Source organism: Heterocephalus glaber, unplaced genomic scaffold (assembly GCF_053883595.1).
Source record: "Heterocephalus glaber isolate CG9 unplaced genomic scaffold, H.glaber_assembly_v1.0 deba00001118, whole genome shotgun sequence".
Classification (NCBI taxonomy): Eukaryota; Metazoa; Chordata; class Mammalia; order Rodentia; family Bathyergidae; genus Heterocephalus; species Heterocephalus glaber.
In genome coordinates this window covers 1986749-2002758 of record NW_028258196.1, presented here as the reverse complement: position 1 = coordinate 2002758, position 16010 = coordinate 1986749, and the positions used below count along the sequence as shown (strand labels likewise).

Below are 16010 nucleotides of genomic sequence, written 5' to 3'. Positions count from 1 at the left end.
ATTCAAATATATTATCTTCTGAGTTCAGTCTTGTGAGAAAAAAATCTATTTGTGCTCATGAATACTTAACTCATGAACATTAAGTACAAAAACCAAATACCAGTGTCTAATTGGTCTTTTCATTTCTCTGAAACCATGTCACCCAAAAATGGTTGCAATCTCTACTTGAACTATAAATCCTCAAATCCAGGGAAATGATAAGCCTCAAATAATTTCCAAGTCAAGATTACCCCCTCACCATGTTTATTTATGAGTCTATGAATTATTTGACAAATTTCTTTGACACCTCATGGTGTGTGTCTTAAATTCTCTTCCCGTCATCTGAGGCAGAACCCAACAGGAACACACCTGGCAGCTTTAGAGAACTGATACTCACTGGGCAAGAGAAACACTTCCCATCAAGCAGCCTCCCCAGATGTATGCTATGAAGACTCTTCACTGCAGCCTGCTGGCCTGGGCTCTGAAGGCCTCCTGCTGGTTTTCACAAAGGACACTTTTGTTGTGCAGCTACTCTGAAACCACCAGTGTGCTTGCCTTCGGTGGCATTAACAAAAGTGTCCTATGAGAGCACCTGAATTACATACTCCCGGCAGCCTACTCTATCCTGGTCTCAAGTCACATGTTACTGATCTACATTTTATTGATAATAAGCGATTGATGAATAATATTCAAAAGGGCCCCAGGCATCACAGACGTGAAAAAGCTATTTAAGGGAGGAATTTATTTATTTAGGAATACTCAGAACTGAAGCTTAACAAAAAAATTAATTTTTATGTAGTTTAAATTTCTCACAAATTTTCATCTTGATTTTAGTCAGTGAGGAAATGCCACATTATCCCCTATTTCAGAGTTGTTAGTTTACTGTAGTTGTTGTTTGCTGTAGCTGTGAAATGCTTCCCAGTAGAAATAGTTTACAATAATTAAAGAAACAGGAAAACCAGCATTTTATTAAGGGAGCGGACTCCTGTTTTGAATATACTAAGAATCCTAGGGTTTAACAGTAAGGCATTATGACCTCAAATTATTAAAATTTCACTTTATGCAGTTAATGAATACTCTAGCATAATTGAAATTATCTTTTTGTGATTTACCTAAAAAATGGAATTAATTTGCATGTAAACAAAAGGCAGAAGTCTCCGGTCTCACCTTGCAAGTGATGCTGCAGATTCTATTTTCTCCTTTATAAATCCCTATGAGAGGTTATTTGATTTTCTTTTTTGCCCTTCATCTAAGTTTTGCTTCTTTGCTACATCAAAATTATGTCTCCCTAATCAAGTCCTGGTTCTGTGGAGGTCCTTAGAAACATGCACCGACCCAAGGAACTGATTAAAATGTGTGCTGAATTCTTTGAAGAAAAAGAATATAGGTGAAAATACTTGGAAGTGACTGCCTATTAAGACTATTTCACTAATAAAGATATTGATCTCTAGAAAGTTGAGCTAAAAATTAAACTAGAATAGTAGTCCTTAATTAGGGTATGCGCAGCTTCTATAATCTGTGTGTGGATGTCTTATGAGCATACTGACTTATTTTTAATACTGACCTTTCTTACACTTAAATAGTGGTAGAGAAGAGGTAATCAGACTTAAGGAAATACATAGCAACTTTCAGGATGTCTTGAAGTCGCTTGACCTGAGATACGGAGTTATCATTTTCTTCTGCTTCTTTCCATTCCGTTCAACAGATAGTCGCTGCAATAATGGCCATAACTGGCATCGTCATGATGGCCTACGCGGACAACTTCCACGCGGACTCCATCATAGGCGTGGCCTTCGCAGTGGGCTCCGCCTCTACATCCGCACTGTACAAGGTCTGTTGTGCACCTTCTTTTGTAATCAACTGTCATCCGTTGTTTCGATTTAAGCAATACAGTAAGAAAGGGCCAAGAAAACTATAGTTAGAAAAAGAAAAAATGTGTTTAAGTAGCATTTATTGAGTACTTGCTATGTGGTGGTATCTGTCAGAAAAAATCACCTATCACAAATTTCGGAGGCATAGATGTTGTTTCACATTTTCCAAATGAGGAAACTGGGGCTTTCAAAGATTTAGTAACTTGCCCGAGGTCCAACAGCCAGAAAATGATAGAGCCAAGATTGAAGATGGGCTAGACAACTCCTTGCCTGTGCCCCTCATCCTAATTATCAGGTAATTAGAGCAGGAATGTGAAAAAGGCTTTTCTCCTTATGTTTTTCCATGTAACTATCCATGGTCATTATTCTAGCTTCAGAGCGATATTAGAAATAATAAACAAGCTGTCACCTGAGAGTCACTCTTTGGCTACACATTGACCCATGCCATAGGAGCTCATGTCATTAGCAAAATGAAGACATTCTTTTCCTCTCTGAGGGACCTAATTTTATGCATATTAGCAAACTTTACTGTTACCAGTCCCAGAATGAATGCATTCTGTAACCAGATCTGGAGAATTCTCTCCATAAGATAATCATCCTGGTTACATAGCTAAATAGCCCTGCTTCTGGAGGTCGTGGGCATGGCCTGGTCTGAGCCTGGAGGAGGGGCCTGAGCAACACTTGCACACAGTGCAAATGTGACTCAGGAGTCCTCAGGTCCTCTGAACAGCTGAGAGACGCTGAGTCGACTCTGTGTGCTCACTGCTGGTTCTGCACTGCAGTTTCCCAGTCTATTCTATTCAGGGTCATTGAACCTGACTTCAGAAACAAGGAATCAGAGCACAGATCTAAAAGGTCTTCCCCCAAAGCTGTGCTTTTTAAGAGCAAAGTTTCCGGATGATTCTGATTTTACCTCTCCTAGTGTTTCAATAAGAAAAGAGTCTTTGGACCGGGGATTTAGCTCAGTGGTTCCGTCGCCTGTGTCACAAGCGCAAGGTCCCCAGTTTGATCCTCGGTACCAAAAAAAAAAAAAAGAACATGGTCTTTGAAAAGCTGAAAATACCCTTTGCCCAGAGGCCTGTTTTGATTATTCACCACTATTATGAAGTCTGTTTCCATACTGACATTTCCTGGCCCACTGATTCTGTGTGACAAGCTTGACAAGTGTTTGCTTATTGGCCATTAGTGTCTAACTTGCTCCCCACAGGAAAGCCACCAAGATGTCTGATGTGACCGCAGGCCAGCACATGCCCAAGTCCTCTCAATTAAGTCTTCAAAGAGAAAAATAACAATTTCAGTCAAAAAAAATTGCAGTACTTGGAATTAGTATGAAGCCAGGATGGTTATCTTACCGAGTGAATTCTCCTGAGGAAGTTACATAATGCATTCATTCTGGGAGTGGTGATATTTACTAGCATGCTCAGAATTATATTTGCACCATAATTCTTGGCAGGAATAATCTACTCCATTTTTATTAGAGGATTAGCACAGGAAAAAGACAGGTGAAGAAGTTGAGAAATATGGGCTTCAGATCTGGCCTCCTGCTCCAGCCAGCTGTGACTTTAGCCATTGCCTCTCTTTGCCATCTTCTTCTTCTGTACACAGGCTTATAATCCAGGAAAACAAAACAAAATTGTTTAACCCAGAAAGAAGATAATGCAATGTTTGTGAAGACATTTAATATCAGAAAGAAAAGTGCTTATAAGCACAAGGCATCATTATTTCTCTTAACAACATAATGGCAGGTTCTCTGTCCAATTTACTTTTCAGTATCTGCCCAAAAAAAGGGTGCAATGAATACTCTGTTCACTTGTGCTTGGAAGGAAGAAATGATGGCATCTCAATCCCAAAAGATTTTTCTGTGCTAGTCTGCACACTTATTAACCATTCACCCTGTGCACATCCTGATGGTTTTGCTTTTCATAGTATACAGTCCCACAGCAATTTTCAACAGCACGAAATATCGTATGGTAGTTGTGGTTATGGCAGTTATTGTATGGTAGTTGCTGTTCTACATGAGGGATGTAGGTCATTTTAATTCCAGTCTCAACAGCCCATATCATACCAGGGAAATGGCAGGGCAAGGAGTCCTGGAGAATAAGCTCTGGGGCAGTTAGTTTCCTGTATAAATCAATCGAACTCGCCTTTCTGCTTCAGCAAAGTCTCCAACCGTGTGGCTGAAGAGTTTCTTCCCAATCCAGGTTCTCTTTAAGATGTTTCTCGGAAGTGCCAACTTTGGTGAAGCCGCACACTTTGTCTCCACCTTGGGTTTCTTCAATTTGATCTTCATCTCCTTCACTCCAGTCGTCTTGTACTTCACCAAGGTGGAGCATTGGTCCTCTTTTGCAGCTCTGCCATGGGGCTGTCTCTGTGGCATGGCAGGGCTGTGGCTGGGTAAGTGGCCTCAGGGTTTGGCTTCCATTTAGTATATCACTCGAACTTTCCATGGACACATTTGTAGTAGGATTGCTCCCTTGGGCACTTCTGTGCTCTTCTGCCCTAACTTATATTGGCTAATGTCATTGAATATTTGGAAGGATTTTTGCAGGCTCATGTTTGATTAGACCCAAATTATCCAGCTGGTATAGTTTTGCTCCGGTTTAAGGTGTGCAGCTGGTCACCCAGGCCACTCTGCTAACCACTGGCCTTCACACAGCCTTACCCAGTCTACACGTTGGGCTGTGTCATGTATATGTTCCATGTACACCACAGTGTGTTGGGCAGAGGTAAGATAGTGGGTAAGATTCGCTATCAGAGTGGTTCAGAATGACCAGAGCACCTGGTGCAGGCAAGAGGGAAAGAAGGCAGGATTTGGCATTCAAGAGGGAAATAGCTTATGAAAGGTATGAAAAGCCACATCAAAGGGTTTGGATTTTAAGTCCACATAATCTTTAAGCAGAAAGGTGATGAGCACACATCTGCCTAGGGAACCGCTCACTCTGCTGAGTATGCAGAATGGCTTTTCAATAGGAAACTCTCACCAGGAGGGAGAAGACAACATGAGCAAAACTTGGTGGGCCATAACTAGTCAGGAGCCAAGAAAAAGTCACCTGGAGTCTTTGTAATGCCCTTGGTCCCAGCTCCCTGGAACTCTGAGGCTGTCTGCTGTGATGAGCTCCTACTTTGAAGCTCTGCTTGACCTGAGAGGAGCCTGGAAAATAATGAGCCTGCTCTTCTCTCACCAGGCAGTCAGAAAGCAGTAACAGTCCAGGGCCCAGTGTCTGTTTACCCAGGATCAGAATATTCTTGTTCTGCCCCCTTTCCTACATACTGTCTCCTCTGCCTGCTTCACATTCACCCATCACTGGCAACCTCAGGACCTCCACCAGCCCCGAGCTGACCTCCTTCACCAAGGTGGTATGACTTCACTGCAGTTCCTGGGAGAAGAATGTTCTGATTCCAGCAAGGGTATTGGGTGGGTTATCTTATTCTGTTCCAGCCAGGCCCCTAAAAGGAGATCTTATACAAGAACTCTCAAGAGAAGAATCAAACTTTCATTGTTGGTCTCCTGAGTTCTACTTTTCAAGACCAAAATTGCATGGTTACCATCTCTCATTACCTCTGATCAATTAAGTAGCAGTCAATACACAGTGTTTCCATAAGATCAAAATATCCTAATTAAAAGGGCCTCTACTATCTCCTGGCCAAAACAACTTAGTTTGGAACAATCACAAGCAAAATTTCACTGGCTCTTGGCTCCCCCTGTGCACACATGGCTTCCACATTGCAGCAAAATAGCCCTCTCCTAACACGTGTTTGTCCTTTGGCACATTTAATGCATGCTCCTAAGTGACCCTGCTCAGGTTAGGGGGCCACACATGATAGCTGGACCCTGGAGTTTGCCAAGCAGTGTGGTCTCCATACTCTACTGGGCAAAGTGCCACCTGGCACTGCAGCTGCTCCATGAGAACCGCCCCAGGGCACTGCAGAGCTCCCTGTGCCCAAGCTATGTCATGACAAATTGAAGAGACAGATTCTCTCCCGACTGTGTTACACACTCCAGGCATTTAAAATCCAAACCTTAACTGCTTCCATGCTTAAGTCTTAATTTTCATCCCTATTGCCTACAGTCTCACTGGGGCTGGTCTGAGAGGGAAGGCTAAGAGATGAATACTAGTCTGTGCTCTAAGTAGCCCCACTTCTTCTGCAGCTGTGGCTAAGACCTGTCCTGCAGGGACCTGGCCTCTGGGGAGTGCCTTAGCCCAAAGGCAGGTTAGCTTTGTCCATTCATCCAACATGTCTGAATTGCACGTAAACTTGGGCTGGTCTCCATGCTACTACAACACAGTGAATTAGATATTCTTTTCCTTGGGTTGTCAAAAGAGAATATAATTATTTCATGTAAGGGACTAAGGAAAAGCAGACAACACATTTCAGCAAAACCACCAGACTTTTGCTGAGAAAGGCTTGGTTCTGCTAAAATACCACTACTTTTGTTAAATTTGCTAAAATATTCAGTTCAGCCAATAAAATGACCTTTTAAGAGTACAGCAGAGCCTTGATGCATTTAATAAATTTCTAACCTATTAGAATTTGCCATATTTGACTTCTGGATCTAAAGAGAGACTTGAGGTGTTAGAACATTAGTTTACTTTGCAGCCTTGTCATGGATGAGGAAGAAGCAGGTACTAATGCAGGAAGGCTGTATGCTTGGATTGCTAATGCTGTTGTCTAAACAAGCCTTGTAAAGACCATTGTCTCCAACTACCAAGTACAACTCCAGATAACTGAATTAGTGGCCTTAATTAAAGCATAGATAATAAGAGAATACAAACCATTACAACTGGAATGGTTCTAGAACCTTCTTTGATTCTACTGGAATGGTTCTAGAACTTTCTTTTATTCTACAGGGATAGTTCTAGAACCTTCTTTGATTCTACAGCGATATGGTCAACATGAGTCCACCACATTCAAACAGATCTCTGATTAAAAGACCTTTTGTATTTGCTAATACTCATTGCTCTATCCCCTAAATCAGACATTCAATGAACCATATTAATATAATAGTTTCTATTTTATAACTGTTTTCCTCTGTAAAACATATTTTTTATAATTTTTGAAAGAGATAGATGATTATTTTAAATAATTTTCTCTTTGAAGAGTTCCAGAGATATCGATTATAGAACATTGAGCCACTCCTTGCAGTTAGTTCTTTGTCCCTTTCCTCTGGTTATCTGTGCACAATCAGGACATGGAAATGGCCCCTAGGATTCAGCAAATTACATTGAATCCACCTGTGTTTGCCTATATGATGTTCCCTCCAAGGGAAAATAATAGCATGGGCAGTCACTGGCTATACTTTTTTTAAAGAATAATGACATTAAAGCCTTTTAATCATCCAGTAGTATAACATAATATAGAAAACTAACAAAGAAATAAAGCACCAAACTTTAGTCACCTGCTTTCAACCTCTCACTGGCCCCAACCTACCCTTATAATGCTAATAAGAAGTGTAGTGAATTGATAATTTTACTTCTTTGCATTTGCTCTATACACCTTTTGCCAGGCCATTGGCAAGACCTCAGGCAAACAGTGTGGGAGAGGACAAAAGAATCTGATTAATTCAGACATATATGCATGCATCCATCTCCAAAAATTAAAGGATAATTTGACACACGGTGTGGACACTTGAAAAAGCACATTGAGCAAAGATATTGATTCTATTACATTAAAGAAGAAAAGAGAGCAGCATCTCAATTCTCCTTCATCCTGTCTATCTGCCTTTGTTTTACAGCCTTCAACATCCTGGTGAATGTTGGTGTGGTGCTGACATACCCAATCCTGATCTCCATTGGGACAGTGCTCAGCGTCCCTGGAAATGCAGGTACTGGTCCAGTTGGGCATGTGCAAGTTTCCAACCAAGACAATGTTTCCTCTTAATGTGTGCTTTATGCTGACTTGTTTCTTCTAGAAACTGTGAATTATGCCCCTTGCCTCAGAAGATGTTTTTAAATATCATGAGGGTGGCAGACAAAAGAATAACTGTGTAGTAGATTTAAAATTTGCAGCTATGAAAACAGTTTTTATTTGGTTGTGCTTTTAAAATTAAATGCCAAATGTATCATTTGGGTTTCATGTAATCTCCCTGACAACCTAATTTTATGGTATTTTTAGAGGAAGTCCTATGGAAACAAAAGGCACCCCAGCATAGGACTGTGAAAAACACATCCCTAATGAAAGTGCAGGAAATTAGCAGGGTGTGGGCTCACTATCACATTACCCCTGGGGGTGCCGCAGGAACCTTACCTTGGGCAGAGCAGATGGCCCTCCAGGAAAAGCATGTTGACTCTCTTCAGGGGCAAGAAGAAATGTTATTTTTCCAGGACAGTCTTTCTAGTGAAAACTGCCAGTGAAGCTAGCAATGAAAAGGCATAATCTGGGTAATGGTTCAGTCCTTCCAACTTTAAAATTCTGTGATTCCAAGTCTTGAGTAGCCATCTTTCTTTCCTTCAGGACAATCAGCAAATGTTTATTGAGCATTTATTGTGTTATCAGGGTTGTAAATAAGACAATAACAACTAAAATACGTTGTAGTTCTCTTAAGAAGCTTATACTTCAATTTGAAAAAGAAAACCAAACAAGCACCACATGGATAACACCAACATTTGCTGCAAGCTCAAGTAGTAGATAGGTCCCCTTGAATCATGACTGCAGAAGCCTCTGAGTGTCTGGATTGCTGAACTCAGGGTAACTCTTTCTTAGTTGACCCTGAATGAGCTGGAATCCCTGGGAGGGTCTCTTCTCAAAGCAAAGTCTTTCACCTTTGTACCTTGTAGCCCATGAAGGATGGGCTCTTGCTGATTCCTGAGATGTCATTAAGGCATCTTTCCTATTGTCCTGATGCAAACTACTTGGCTTTTTTCTAAAGCTGACATTTTTAGAAACTATACTCTGCTTTGGTCCAAATTTACAAGCACTTCCTTTCTGGCAAAACTTAAAACACTTCAGATGGGCTTATTGCTCCTGATTCTCACTATAAATCTAGCTAAAAGCATCTAACTACCATGCCACAGCCTTAGCATTGGGCTGCCTTGAAATTTCCTCCATGGGATTAATTAGCTCAGTCTGGCACAAAATCTCAGGACACGGGCAAGATGTAAACAAATTTTCTGCCAGACCATAACACACATGGCCTTGAATCCAACTGGATTTATTGTTCCCAATTGAAGCCTCCTGAGTCAAACTTTTACTGTTCCCATTTTTATCAGCATTCTGGTCTTCTGAGCTCTGACCATAATCTCCTATCAAACTTTAATTATAGCATTCTAGGGCTCCTCCAGCCTGTAACTCCAAACATTTCCAAATCCCTCCCACAAACCAGTTCTAACAGCTTCTAAACTGCATGGTCAAGTAGTCATAGCAATGACCCCACTTCTGTGATTACCAAAATCTACCTTAGTCACTTTCTCATCCCCAGGACAAAATAGTTGACACTCACAACTTAAATGAGAGGTTTATTTTGTCTCACAGTTTTTAGAGGATTTAGTTTGTATTCAGCTGGCTCCAATGCAAGAAAGGCATAGTGGAAAGGTCTGACAGAGAAAAGCTGTTCACCTCATAGTAGTCAGGAAATAGAGAGTGAAGGGAGAAGCCAGAGAGGAAGATATATGCCAGGTTACACCTCCAGAGACCCACCTCTGACCAGACCCCACCTGCTAATGGCAAATTAGCTAAAGCACTGCTATGATTCAGTCACCTTCCATAAGCCCCATCTCTGAACATATAAGGCTATGGTGGGGAACATTCTAAATCTAAGTTATAATACAGGGTCATATTTTGAAGTGATGGAGATATTTTGGAACCAGATAAAGGGTTATTGCACAGCACTGTGATTGTATTTAATGCCACCAAACTCACTTCAATATGTTAATTTATATTCTATGAATTTCACCTCAATTAAATTTTGTAAAAGGACAGCAAGTACAAATTTGATTCAGTTGAAAAATCTTTGATGATACATTGAAATTGGAGAAGGATGAAGGACTTCAGAGGAAAGTATTAAGAGAAAAAAGTGGAGAGGTCCTTAAGTCAGATGATATGGAATTTGAGCTAAACCTTGAAAGATAAGTATAATTTAGAGAAAAGGAATAGAAAACAGAGATTTTGATATGAAAAAAGGAAACACTAGCTTGACGTCTTTTGAAGACTTTGAGAAGTGACTCTGACATGGTCACTTGTTTTCAGAGAAGCTTAGACTGTGACTGTGACAGAGGAGACTTTTCTTTCACAGCTGTGGATCTCCTGAAGCAGGAGGTGATATTCAATGTTGTCCGCCTGGCTGCAACGATCATCATCTGCATTGGGTTCCTGCTGATGCTGTTGCCTGAGGAGTGGGATGAAATCACTCTGAGATTCATCAACAGCCTGAAGGAGAAGAAGAGTGAGGAACACGTGGAGGAAATGACAGATTCCAGTGTGCACCTGCGGAGCAGAAGCAGGGTCAATGGGACCGTGTCCATACCACTGACTTAGAGATGGACACAATCTGAATGCACGTGTATGTATATTCTGTGAATATAATAAAATTTTCTCACTCCCTGTACATTCAAATGACAATATTCATTCTGAATTTGGATAAACCATATGTAAAATAATGCCAACAATAAAAGTTTACATTTATACGCCTACCAAGGAGCTGGTGTATATAATCATAATAAAATTTTTTATTAAAACATATGTATCCTCTTTCTATTTATTCTCTTTGGGAAGAAGGGATTTCCCTCCCAACTCACAAATTTTCTTGAAAATAGGAGATTCAGTTAAATCGTAGCATCACATTTTTCTCAACTGGAACTGAGACCTTTACATTCAATCACAAAAGGTTGTCTATAGAAAACTATGCAAAAATTCACACTATACTTAAGTCCAGTAGAAGCCTGAGAGTTCAAAAGCCAGAAAGTCATTAAACAAATATCAAGAGAACATCCTCTACACATAAGACCTACACTAGGAACAAGGAAGATGTAAAGATACAGAAGACGGCACTTTCAATATGTGCAGAGTGGTACAGAGCATAACTCAGTTCACAATATCTCTACTATAGGGCAGACATTTGATAATGGCATAAATGGACCTAGAGGGGACACAGGTCATATCTTAAGTCCTTCACTACCAAGTTTCATGACAGAATTGTTCATATTTGCTGTCATTTCATCTTCAACTCCCATTCACTGCTCAACCCACTGCCTGTACCTTCTGTCTTCATCGTTCCTCCAGAGATGCCACATGAAAGTCACTAAGGACCTCTCTCTTGCAAAAGCATGTCAACACTTTTCAACTCTTACCTTAGGGTGCTCTCAGACGCATTTAACACAATGACTGTGTTTTCTCTTTTTCCTAAAACATTCTTTTTCCTGGGAACCCATCACTCTCTCTCTTTTGTAAATTTTAGTTTATTTGTACATGTGTGTAGAACATGTTTACATTCCTTCTGGGGAGTTGGTGCGTGTACATACCATATCTTGATTCCTTTTTTCATCCCCTTTCGCTCCCTACCCTTCTCCCTTCTCTCATCTCTTGCTCCTCTTCCTTTTTGGTACATGTTTGCAGTACATCATGCTTACACTCCTTGCATGGAGTTGCTACAGGCACATAACATGCCCCAAATCCTCCTTTCTCTTATCCCTTCCCTCCTCTCCACTCCCTTCATCTCTTGATCCCTTCCCTTTGAGGATGATCTATCTCTCTACTTCTTTCATCTGTCTTTCATTTGGCTCTTTACTCTCACTCTGGGTTGCTCGTACAAGAGAAGCCATGCCCATCGCTTGCTCCTGACCCTCTCTCTGCCTCACAGACAGCATCTCCAGGTGCTTCCCCAGGCCAGGCTCATCAGGGCCTCCAAATTGGTCCTCACCCTTTCTGAACATCTCAGCACCTACTCTGTCCTTCGAGGAGGTCATCTTCTCCCATGGCTTCAACTGTCATCATATGATAATGACTTCAAAACCTTTATCTGCAGCTCCTAAGTGTCCTTGAGCTCCATTTCTGACTACTTAAATGTCTTCTGCAGCTCACTTGGCTGCCTCCTTGTATATCTCAAATATAGCAAAAATAAAGGTGAATTTATCACCACTCCTCTCCAGACCTACTCTTTTGTTTCCTGTATAGGTTAATAATACCATCGTTTACTAGCTGCCTGAGTGAGATCAGTGTGAACTTCTGCTTTCTCCCCATGCACAACTCTGTAGTTATTGCTCCATGTTGGTTCATGTGCTTGTTGATCCTATTTCTTAGTATCCCTTAGTCTGTTCACCTCCCTACCTGTTCCTGACCCCCATCACCTCTTGTCCTGATTAATGAAATACTTGCTTCCCTGGTCTTTCTAACTTCTGACCTTGTCTCTAATTACTTTCATGCCCTGCAAAGTGACTTTCCTTACATATAAATCTGATTACTCTATTCCTTCATGTAAAATACTTCAATGGCATCTCATTGTCCACAAAATAACATCTAAACCCCTTGCTGTGTATTCAGAGCCCCTCATTGCCTGCCCCCACCCAGCCTCTGGAGTATCAGTGTCCGTCAGGACTTCCTGGGATGCTAGGGCTGTCCTACGTGTGCACTGTCCTAGGCAGCCACACCTGGCTCCTGGTCACTCTGCATGTGGTTAGCACAACGAAGGGGCTGCATTTCTAATTTTATTTCACTCTGACATGTTCACCATATTAGAAAGTGCGATTCTAGAGCTTTGTCCTACCACACTACCCTTTGTGGGCCCCAGGATCTCTATTCTCCTTGACACTTTATTTCTTGCAGTTCTTTTCTCAAGCTGTCCTATGTTGCTTGACTCTCTTGGCCACTGAGTAACTCTCATCTGGGCCTTGTGACACTATTTACTGCCATTGTCCCGGGAAGTCTTTCACGTGACTTCCTTCCCAGTCAGTGCTTACCCCCTTACAGCACTGATTGCCTTCTCTCTGGGCCAGATTTTCATTGCAGTGACAAAACAGTTGAGATATTCCGTTTAAAGGAGGAAAGATGTTCTGGGCCCATAGCTTCAGAGGTTTCAGGCTGTGGAGGGTTCGCCCTGTCACTTTGGTCCTGTGGTGGCACAGAACACACAGAGGGAGCATGTGGTGGAGGAGGATGCTCACGTCCTGGAGACAAGTACAGAGAGAGGGGCTGGGGTCCCCATATCCCCTTTGAGGTCAATCTCCCAGTGACTGAACTTCCTCCAACTAGGTGACCCACCCTCAAGGTTCCACCACCTCCCAAGAGCACCACAAGCCAGGGACCAAGCTTGAGCACATCAGCCTTTGAGGGACACTTATGCAGACTATAGCACTGCCTGTCATCATTTTCAGTTTATTTGTCAGTTTCCAGGAGACCATGAGCTCTCTGAGAGCAGGAGCTGTGTGGCATCACCATTGTGTGCCAACACCAGCACTTGACAGACATTCCATCAATGAGCAAATGAGTAGCTCCACACTCGTGTAAACCACTCCCTAAACTGCATGAGATCAGCCTTGGTGAAAATGGGCATTCTCACAAATGAGCCTGGTGAAAGGAAGCACAGGAAATGGAAAATGTGCTCCATCCTTTATTATGTTTCCATAAAACACCAATATACTGAACTCATAAAAGACATCCCTTCCTTGAGAGGTTAGTTAGGGCATCCAGCAACTGAAGATTTCCTGCACTTTCTGAAAAATATAGTGCAAGAAGCCAAGACTTGGTGGCATCTGTCTTACTATTCTTTTTTTCTTTTATTCGGGTATCACTAAAAGTGTAAGTGAGACCATCACAAGGCAAGAGAAAGGAACTCAGACTATCACAGTTACTGGCTGGGCATCACAGGAAATAAAAGCCTTCATGTGTCAAGCATCTGGTCTCTCTGTCATTCTTAGAAGAGGTGCTGCCAGTCTCTTGGCATAGATAGATGACATGATATTAACTAAACTAATACACACATTTTAAACTTCATGATACATTTTCAGCTTTATGAAAAATGGTACAAAGCAAATGGAAAGTGTTATTAGTAAATATGAATTAATTCATTATCTAAGTACAGGTAGTATTGACTAAATATCATATTATCACAAACGTTGCTCTTGCCTTTTTAAATTCCTGTGAAATAGTAGTAAGCATTGACTAACCATCTCCAACATCTTGCCATTGCTTAACATGACACTTAAAATTGGATTTTGACATCTTTAAGAAAAGAGTTGTTCTGCTCTTTTTGATTATTTATTTTGAAATATAGAGTCAGCCAGCCTGGAAAGCACTAATTCAACCTATGACTGATCATCATAATTAGCTCAGTCTATATTTAAAGAGAGTACTTCCATTATGCTATTCATTCATTTCTTCATCAAATATTATTAAATTGTACTTCTGGCTTTGAAGTGGGGTGTTGTGTTAGAATTTCTCCAATTGGACCCTGTTTGCCCCTAGAGTAGCACTGTGGATGGAATTCTGTGATCATGGGAATGGCCTTTATCTGTGTTGGGGAGAGGGAACACAAACATGAAGAAGAGTCCCTGCTTGCAGCTTACAAGATTTAATAGGTAAGTTGTCTCTCTGACAATTAAAGTAACTCCAAAATTTATTTCAGTCAGTTGTGGAAATGTGTGGTGTTCTCTCTAATTCAGGTGAAAGCCATATATAAAGATAATAATGACATCTTTCACTTATTTCTCATGGTCATCATGAGAATCAGATGGGATAAGGTACTTCAGTCACGGAACTCAACAAATATGGTTGTGCCTATGTTGCGCTTTCAATGAGCCAAATTTAGGTGGGTCTGGATGACACTGAAGCACTTCAGTGTATTAGTCAGCTTTCCCGTTTTTGGACACAATGTCCAACACTCAGAGCGTAAAGGAGTTTAATTGAGCTCACAGGTCAGGTTCGTGGCTGGCCCACTCTAAGGCAGGAACATCGTGGCAGAAGGACGCGGCAAAACAAAGTTGCTTAATTCATGGCAGCCGGGAGGCAGCCCAAGCGCACAATGCCAGAGGAAGGGCCAGGGAGCATGTATGGCGCCCAAGGCTGTGCCTCCATGACACCCAGGACACACCCAGGAGTGTGCTCTGTTTATCTGCTAGGCACTTCTCTCCCTCCCTCCCTCCCTTCCTTCCTTCCTTCCTTTCTTCTTTCTTTCTTTCTTTCTTTCTTTTTTCTTTCTTTTTGTGGTTTTTTGAGACAGGGTCTTGTTATGTAGTTCAGAATCCCCTTGAACTCACTGTGTAGCCCAGGCTGGTCTCCAACTCGCAGCAATCCTCCTGCCTCAGCCTCCTGAGTGCTAGGATTACAGATGTGTGCCACTACGTCCGGCCTTACTAGGAGTTTCCTAATCCAATGAAGTTGACACATCAGGATTAATCATCAAAAAGAACAAGATAAAGTTCCCACCCTTGCTGTGGTCACTGTTACCTTGCCTCTTTTCCAAGTCAGACTCATTCTAAATGCAGGATGTGCCAGATTTTGTGGGTAGCCAGCATGCTTCGGGGACTAAGAGCACCCACCTATCAACCTCAACTTGCACTTCTTAGGGATGTGGCCTTGGAAAATGCCAACCTCTTTTTGCTCCTTAATTTTATCATAAACAAATGAGGATATTGATGTCACTTAGGACTGTTGAACAAACTAATTAAAATAATGCGTGAAAATCTTATCCCACTGCCACACTGCAGTACTCCTGTTGCCTCCTTCCAGGTCCTTGCCTAGAGTTTTCAGGTACAGATCTGACCCCAGGCCCTTGCTTGGGCCACCCACTTCACAGCACTGTTCCCTGCAAAGTCACAGAGTCTGGTACTGAGCAGGGAACTCTGCCCAAAATAAACCAAAGAGACAAAAAAAGCCTGGCATGAGGACCAGGAGCAGGAAGCAAAAGAGGCTCTGCTTTCCCATTTGCCTGGTTCCCCTCGGCATTTTGTATCCAGCATTCTGGCCCAGTCAGTGGAACTAATTGCCTGACAAAAAGACAGACTAGCAACTTGGGCTCTGAAATTAAAATCACTTCAACCACGTCCTGATCTCTTCACAAACAGATTATAGGCAAATCAATTTTGCTCATCCAGGTTTTGCATGCCTATTAATGTTGTGCAGGCACTTTTTTCTGGATCTTGATCCAGAGGACAAATGATTTGGAGAAGGACAATGCAAGAAATAAAAGAATGAGCAGAATAATCAGCCAAGTGTTGGAATGTGTCTGATGTT

The 16010-nt window shown here is 41.7% G+C and overlaps 1 protein-coding gene across 1 annotated transcript in view; it reads left to right on the top strand.

The window, feature by feature from the left end:
* Positions 1-14852, top strand: part of Slc35f4 (solute carrier family 35 member F4) — a 275011-nt gene extending 260159 nt beyond the window's left edge. Inside the window, exons 5-8 of the mRNA XM_004871094.3 lie at positions 1685-1810; positions 4052-4244; positions 7585-7674; positions 10081-14852. Coding sequence (XP_004871151.1) covers positions 1685-1810; positions 4052-4244; positions 7585-7674; positions 10081-10322 — 651 coding nt within the window. The 3' untranslated portion in view covers positions 10323-14852. The remainder of the gene's footprint in view (positions 1-1684; positions 1811-4051; positions 4245-7584; positions 7675-10080) is intronic.
* Positions 14853-16010: the final 1158 nt, after the last annotated feature.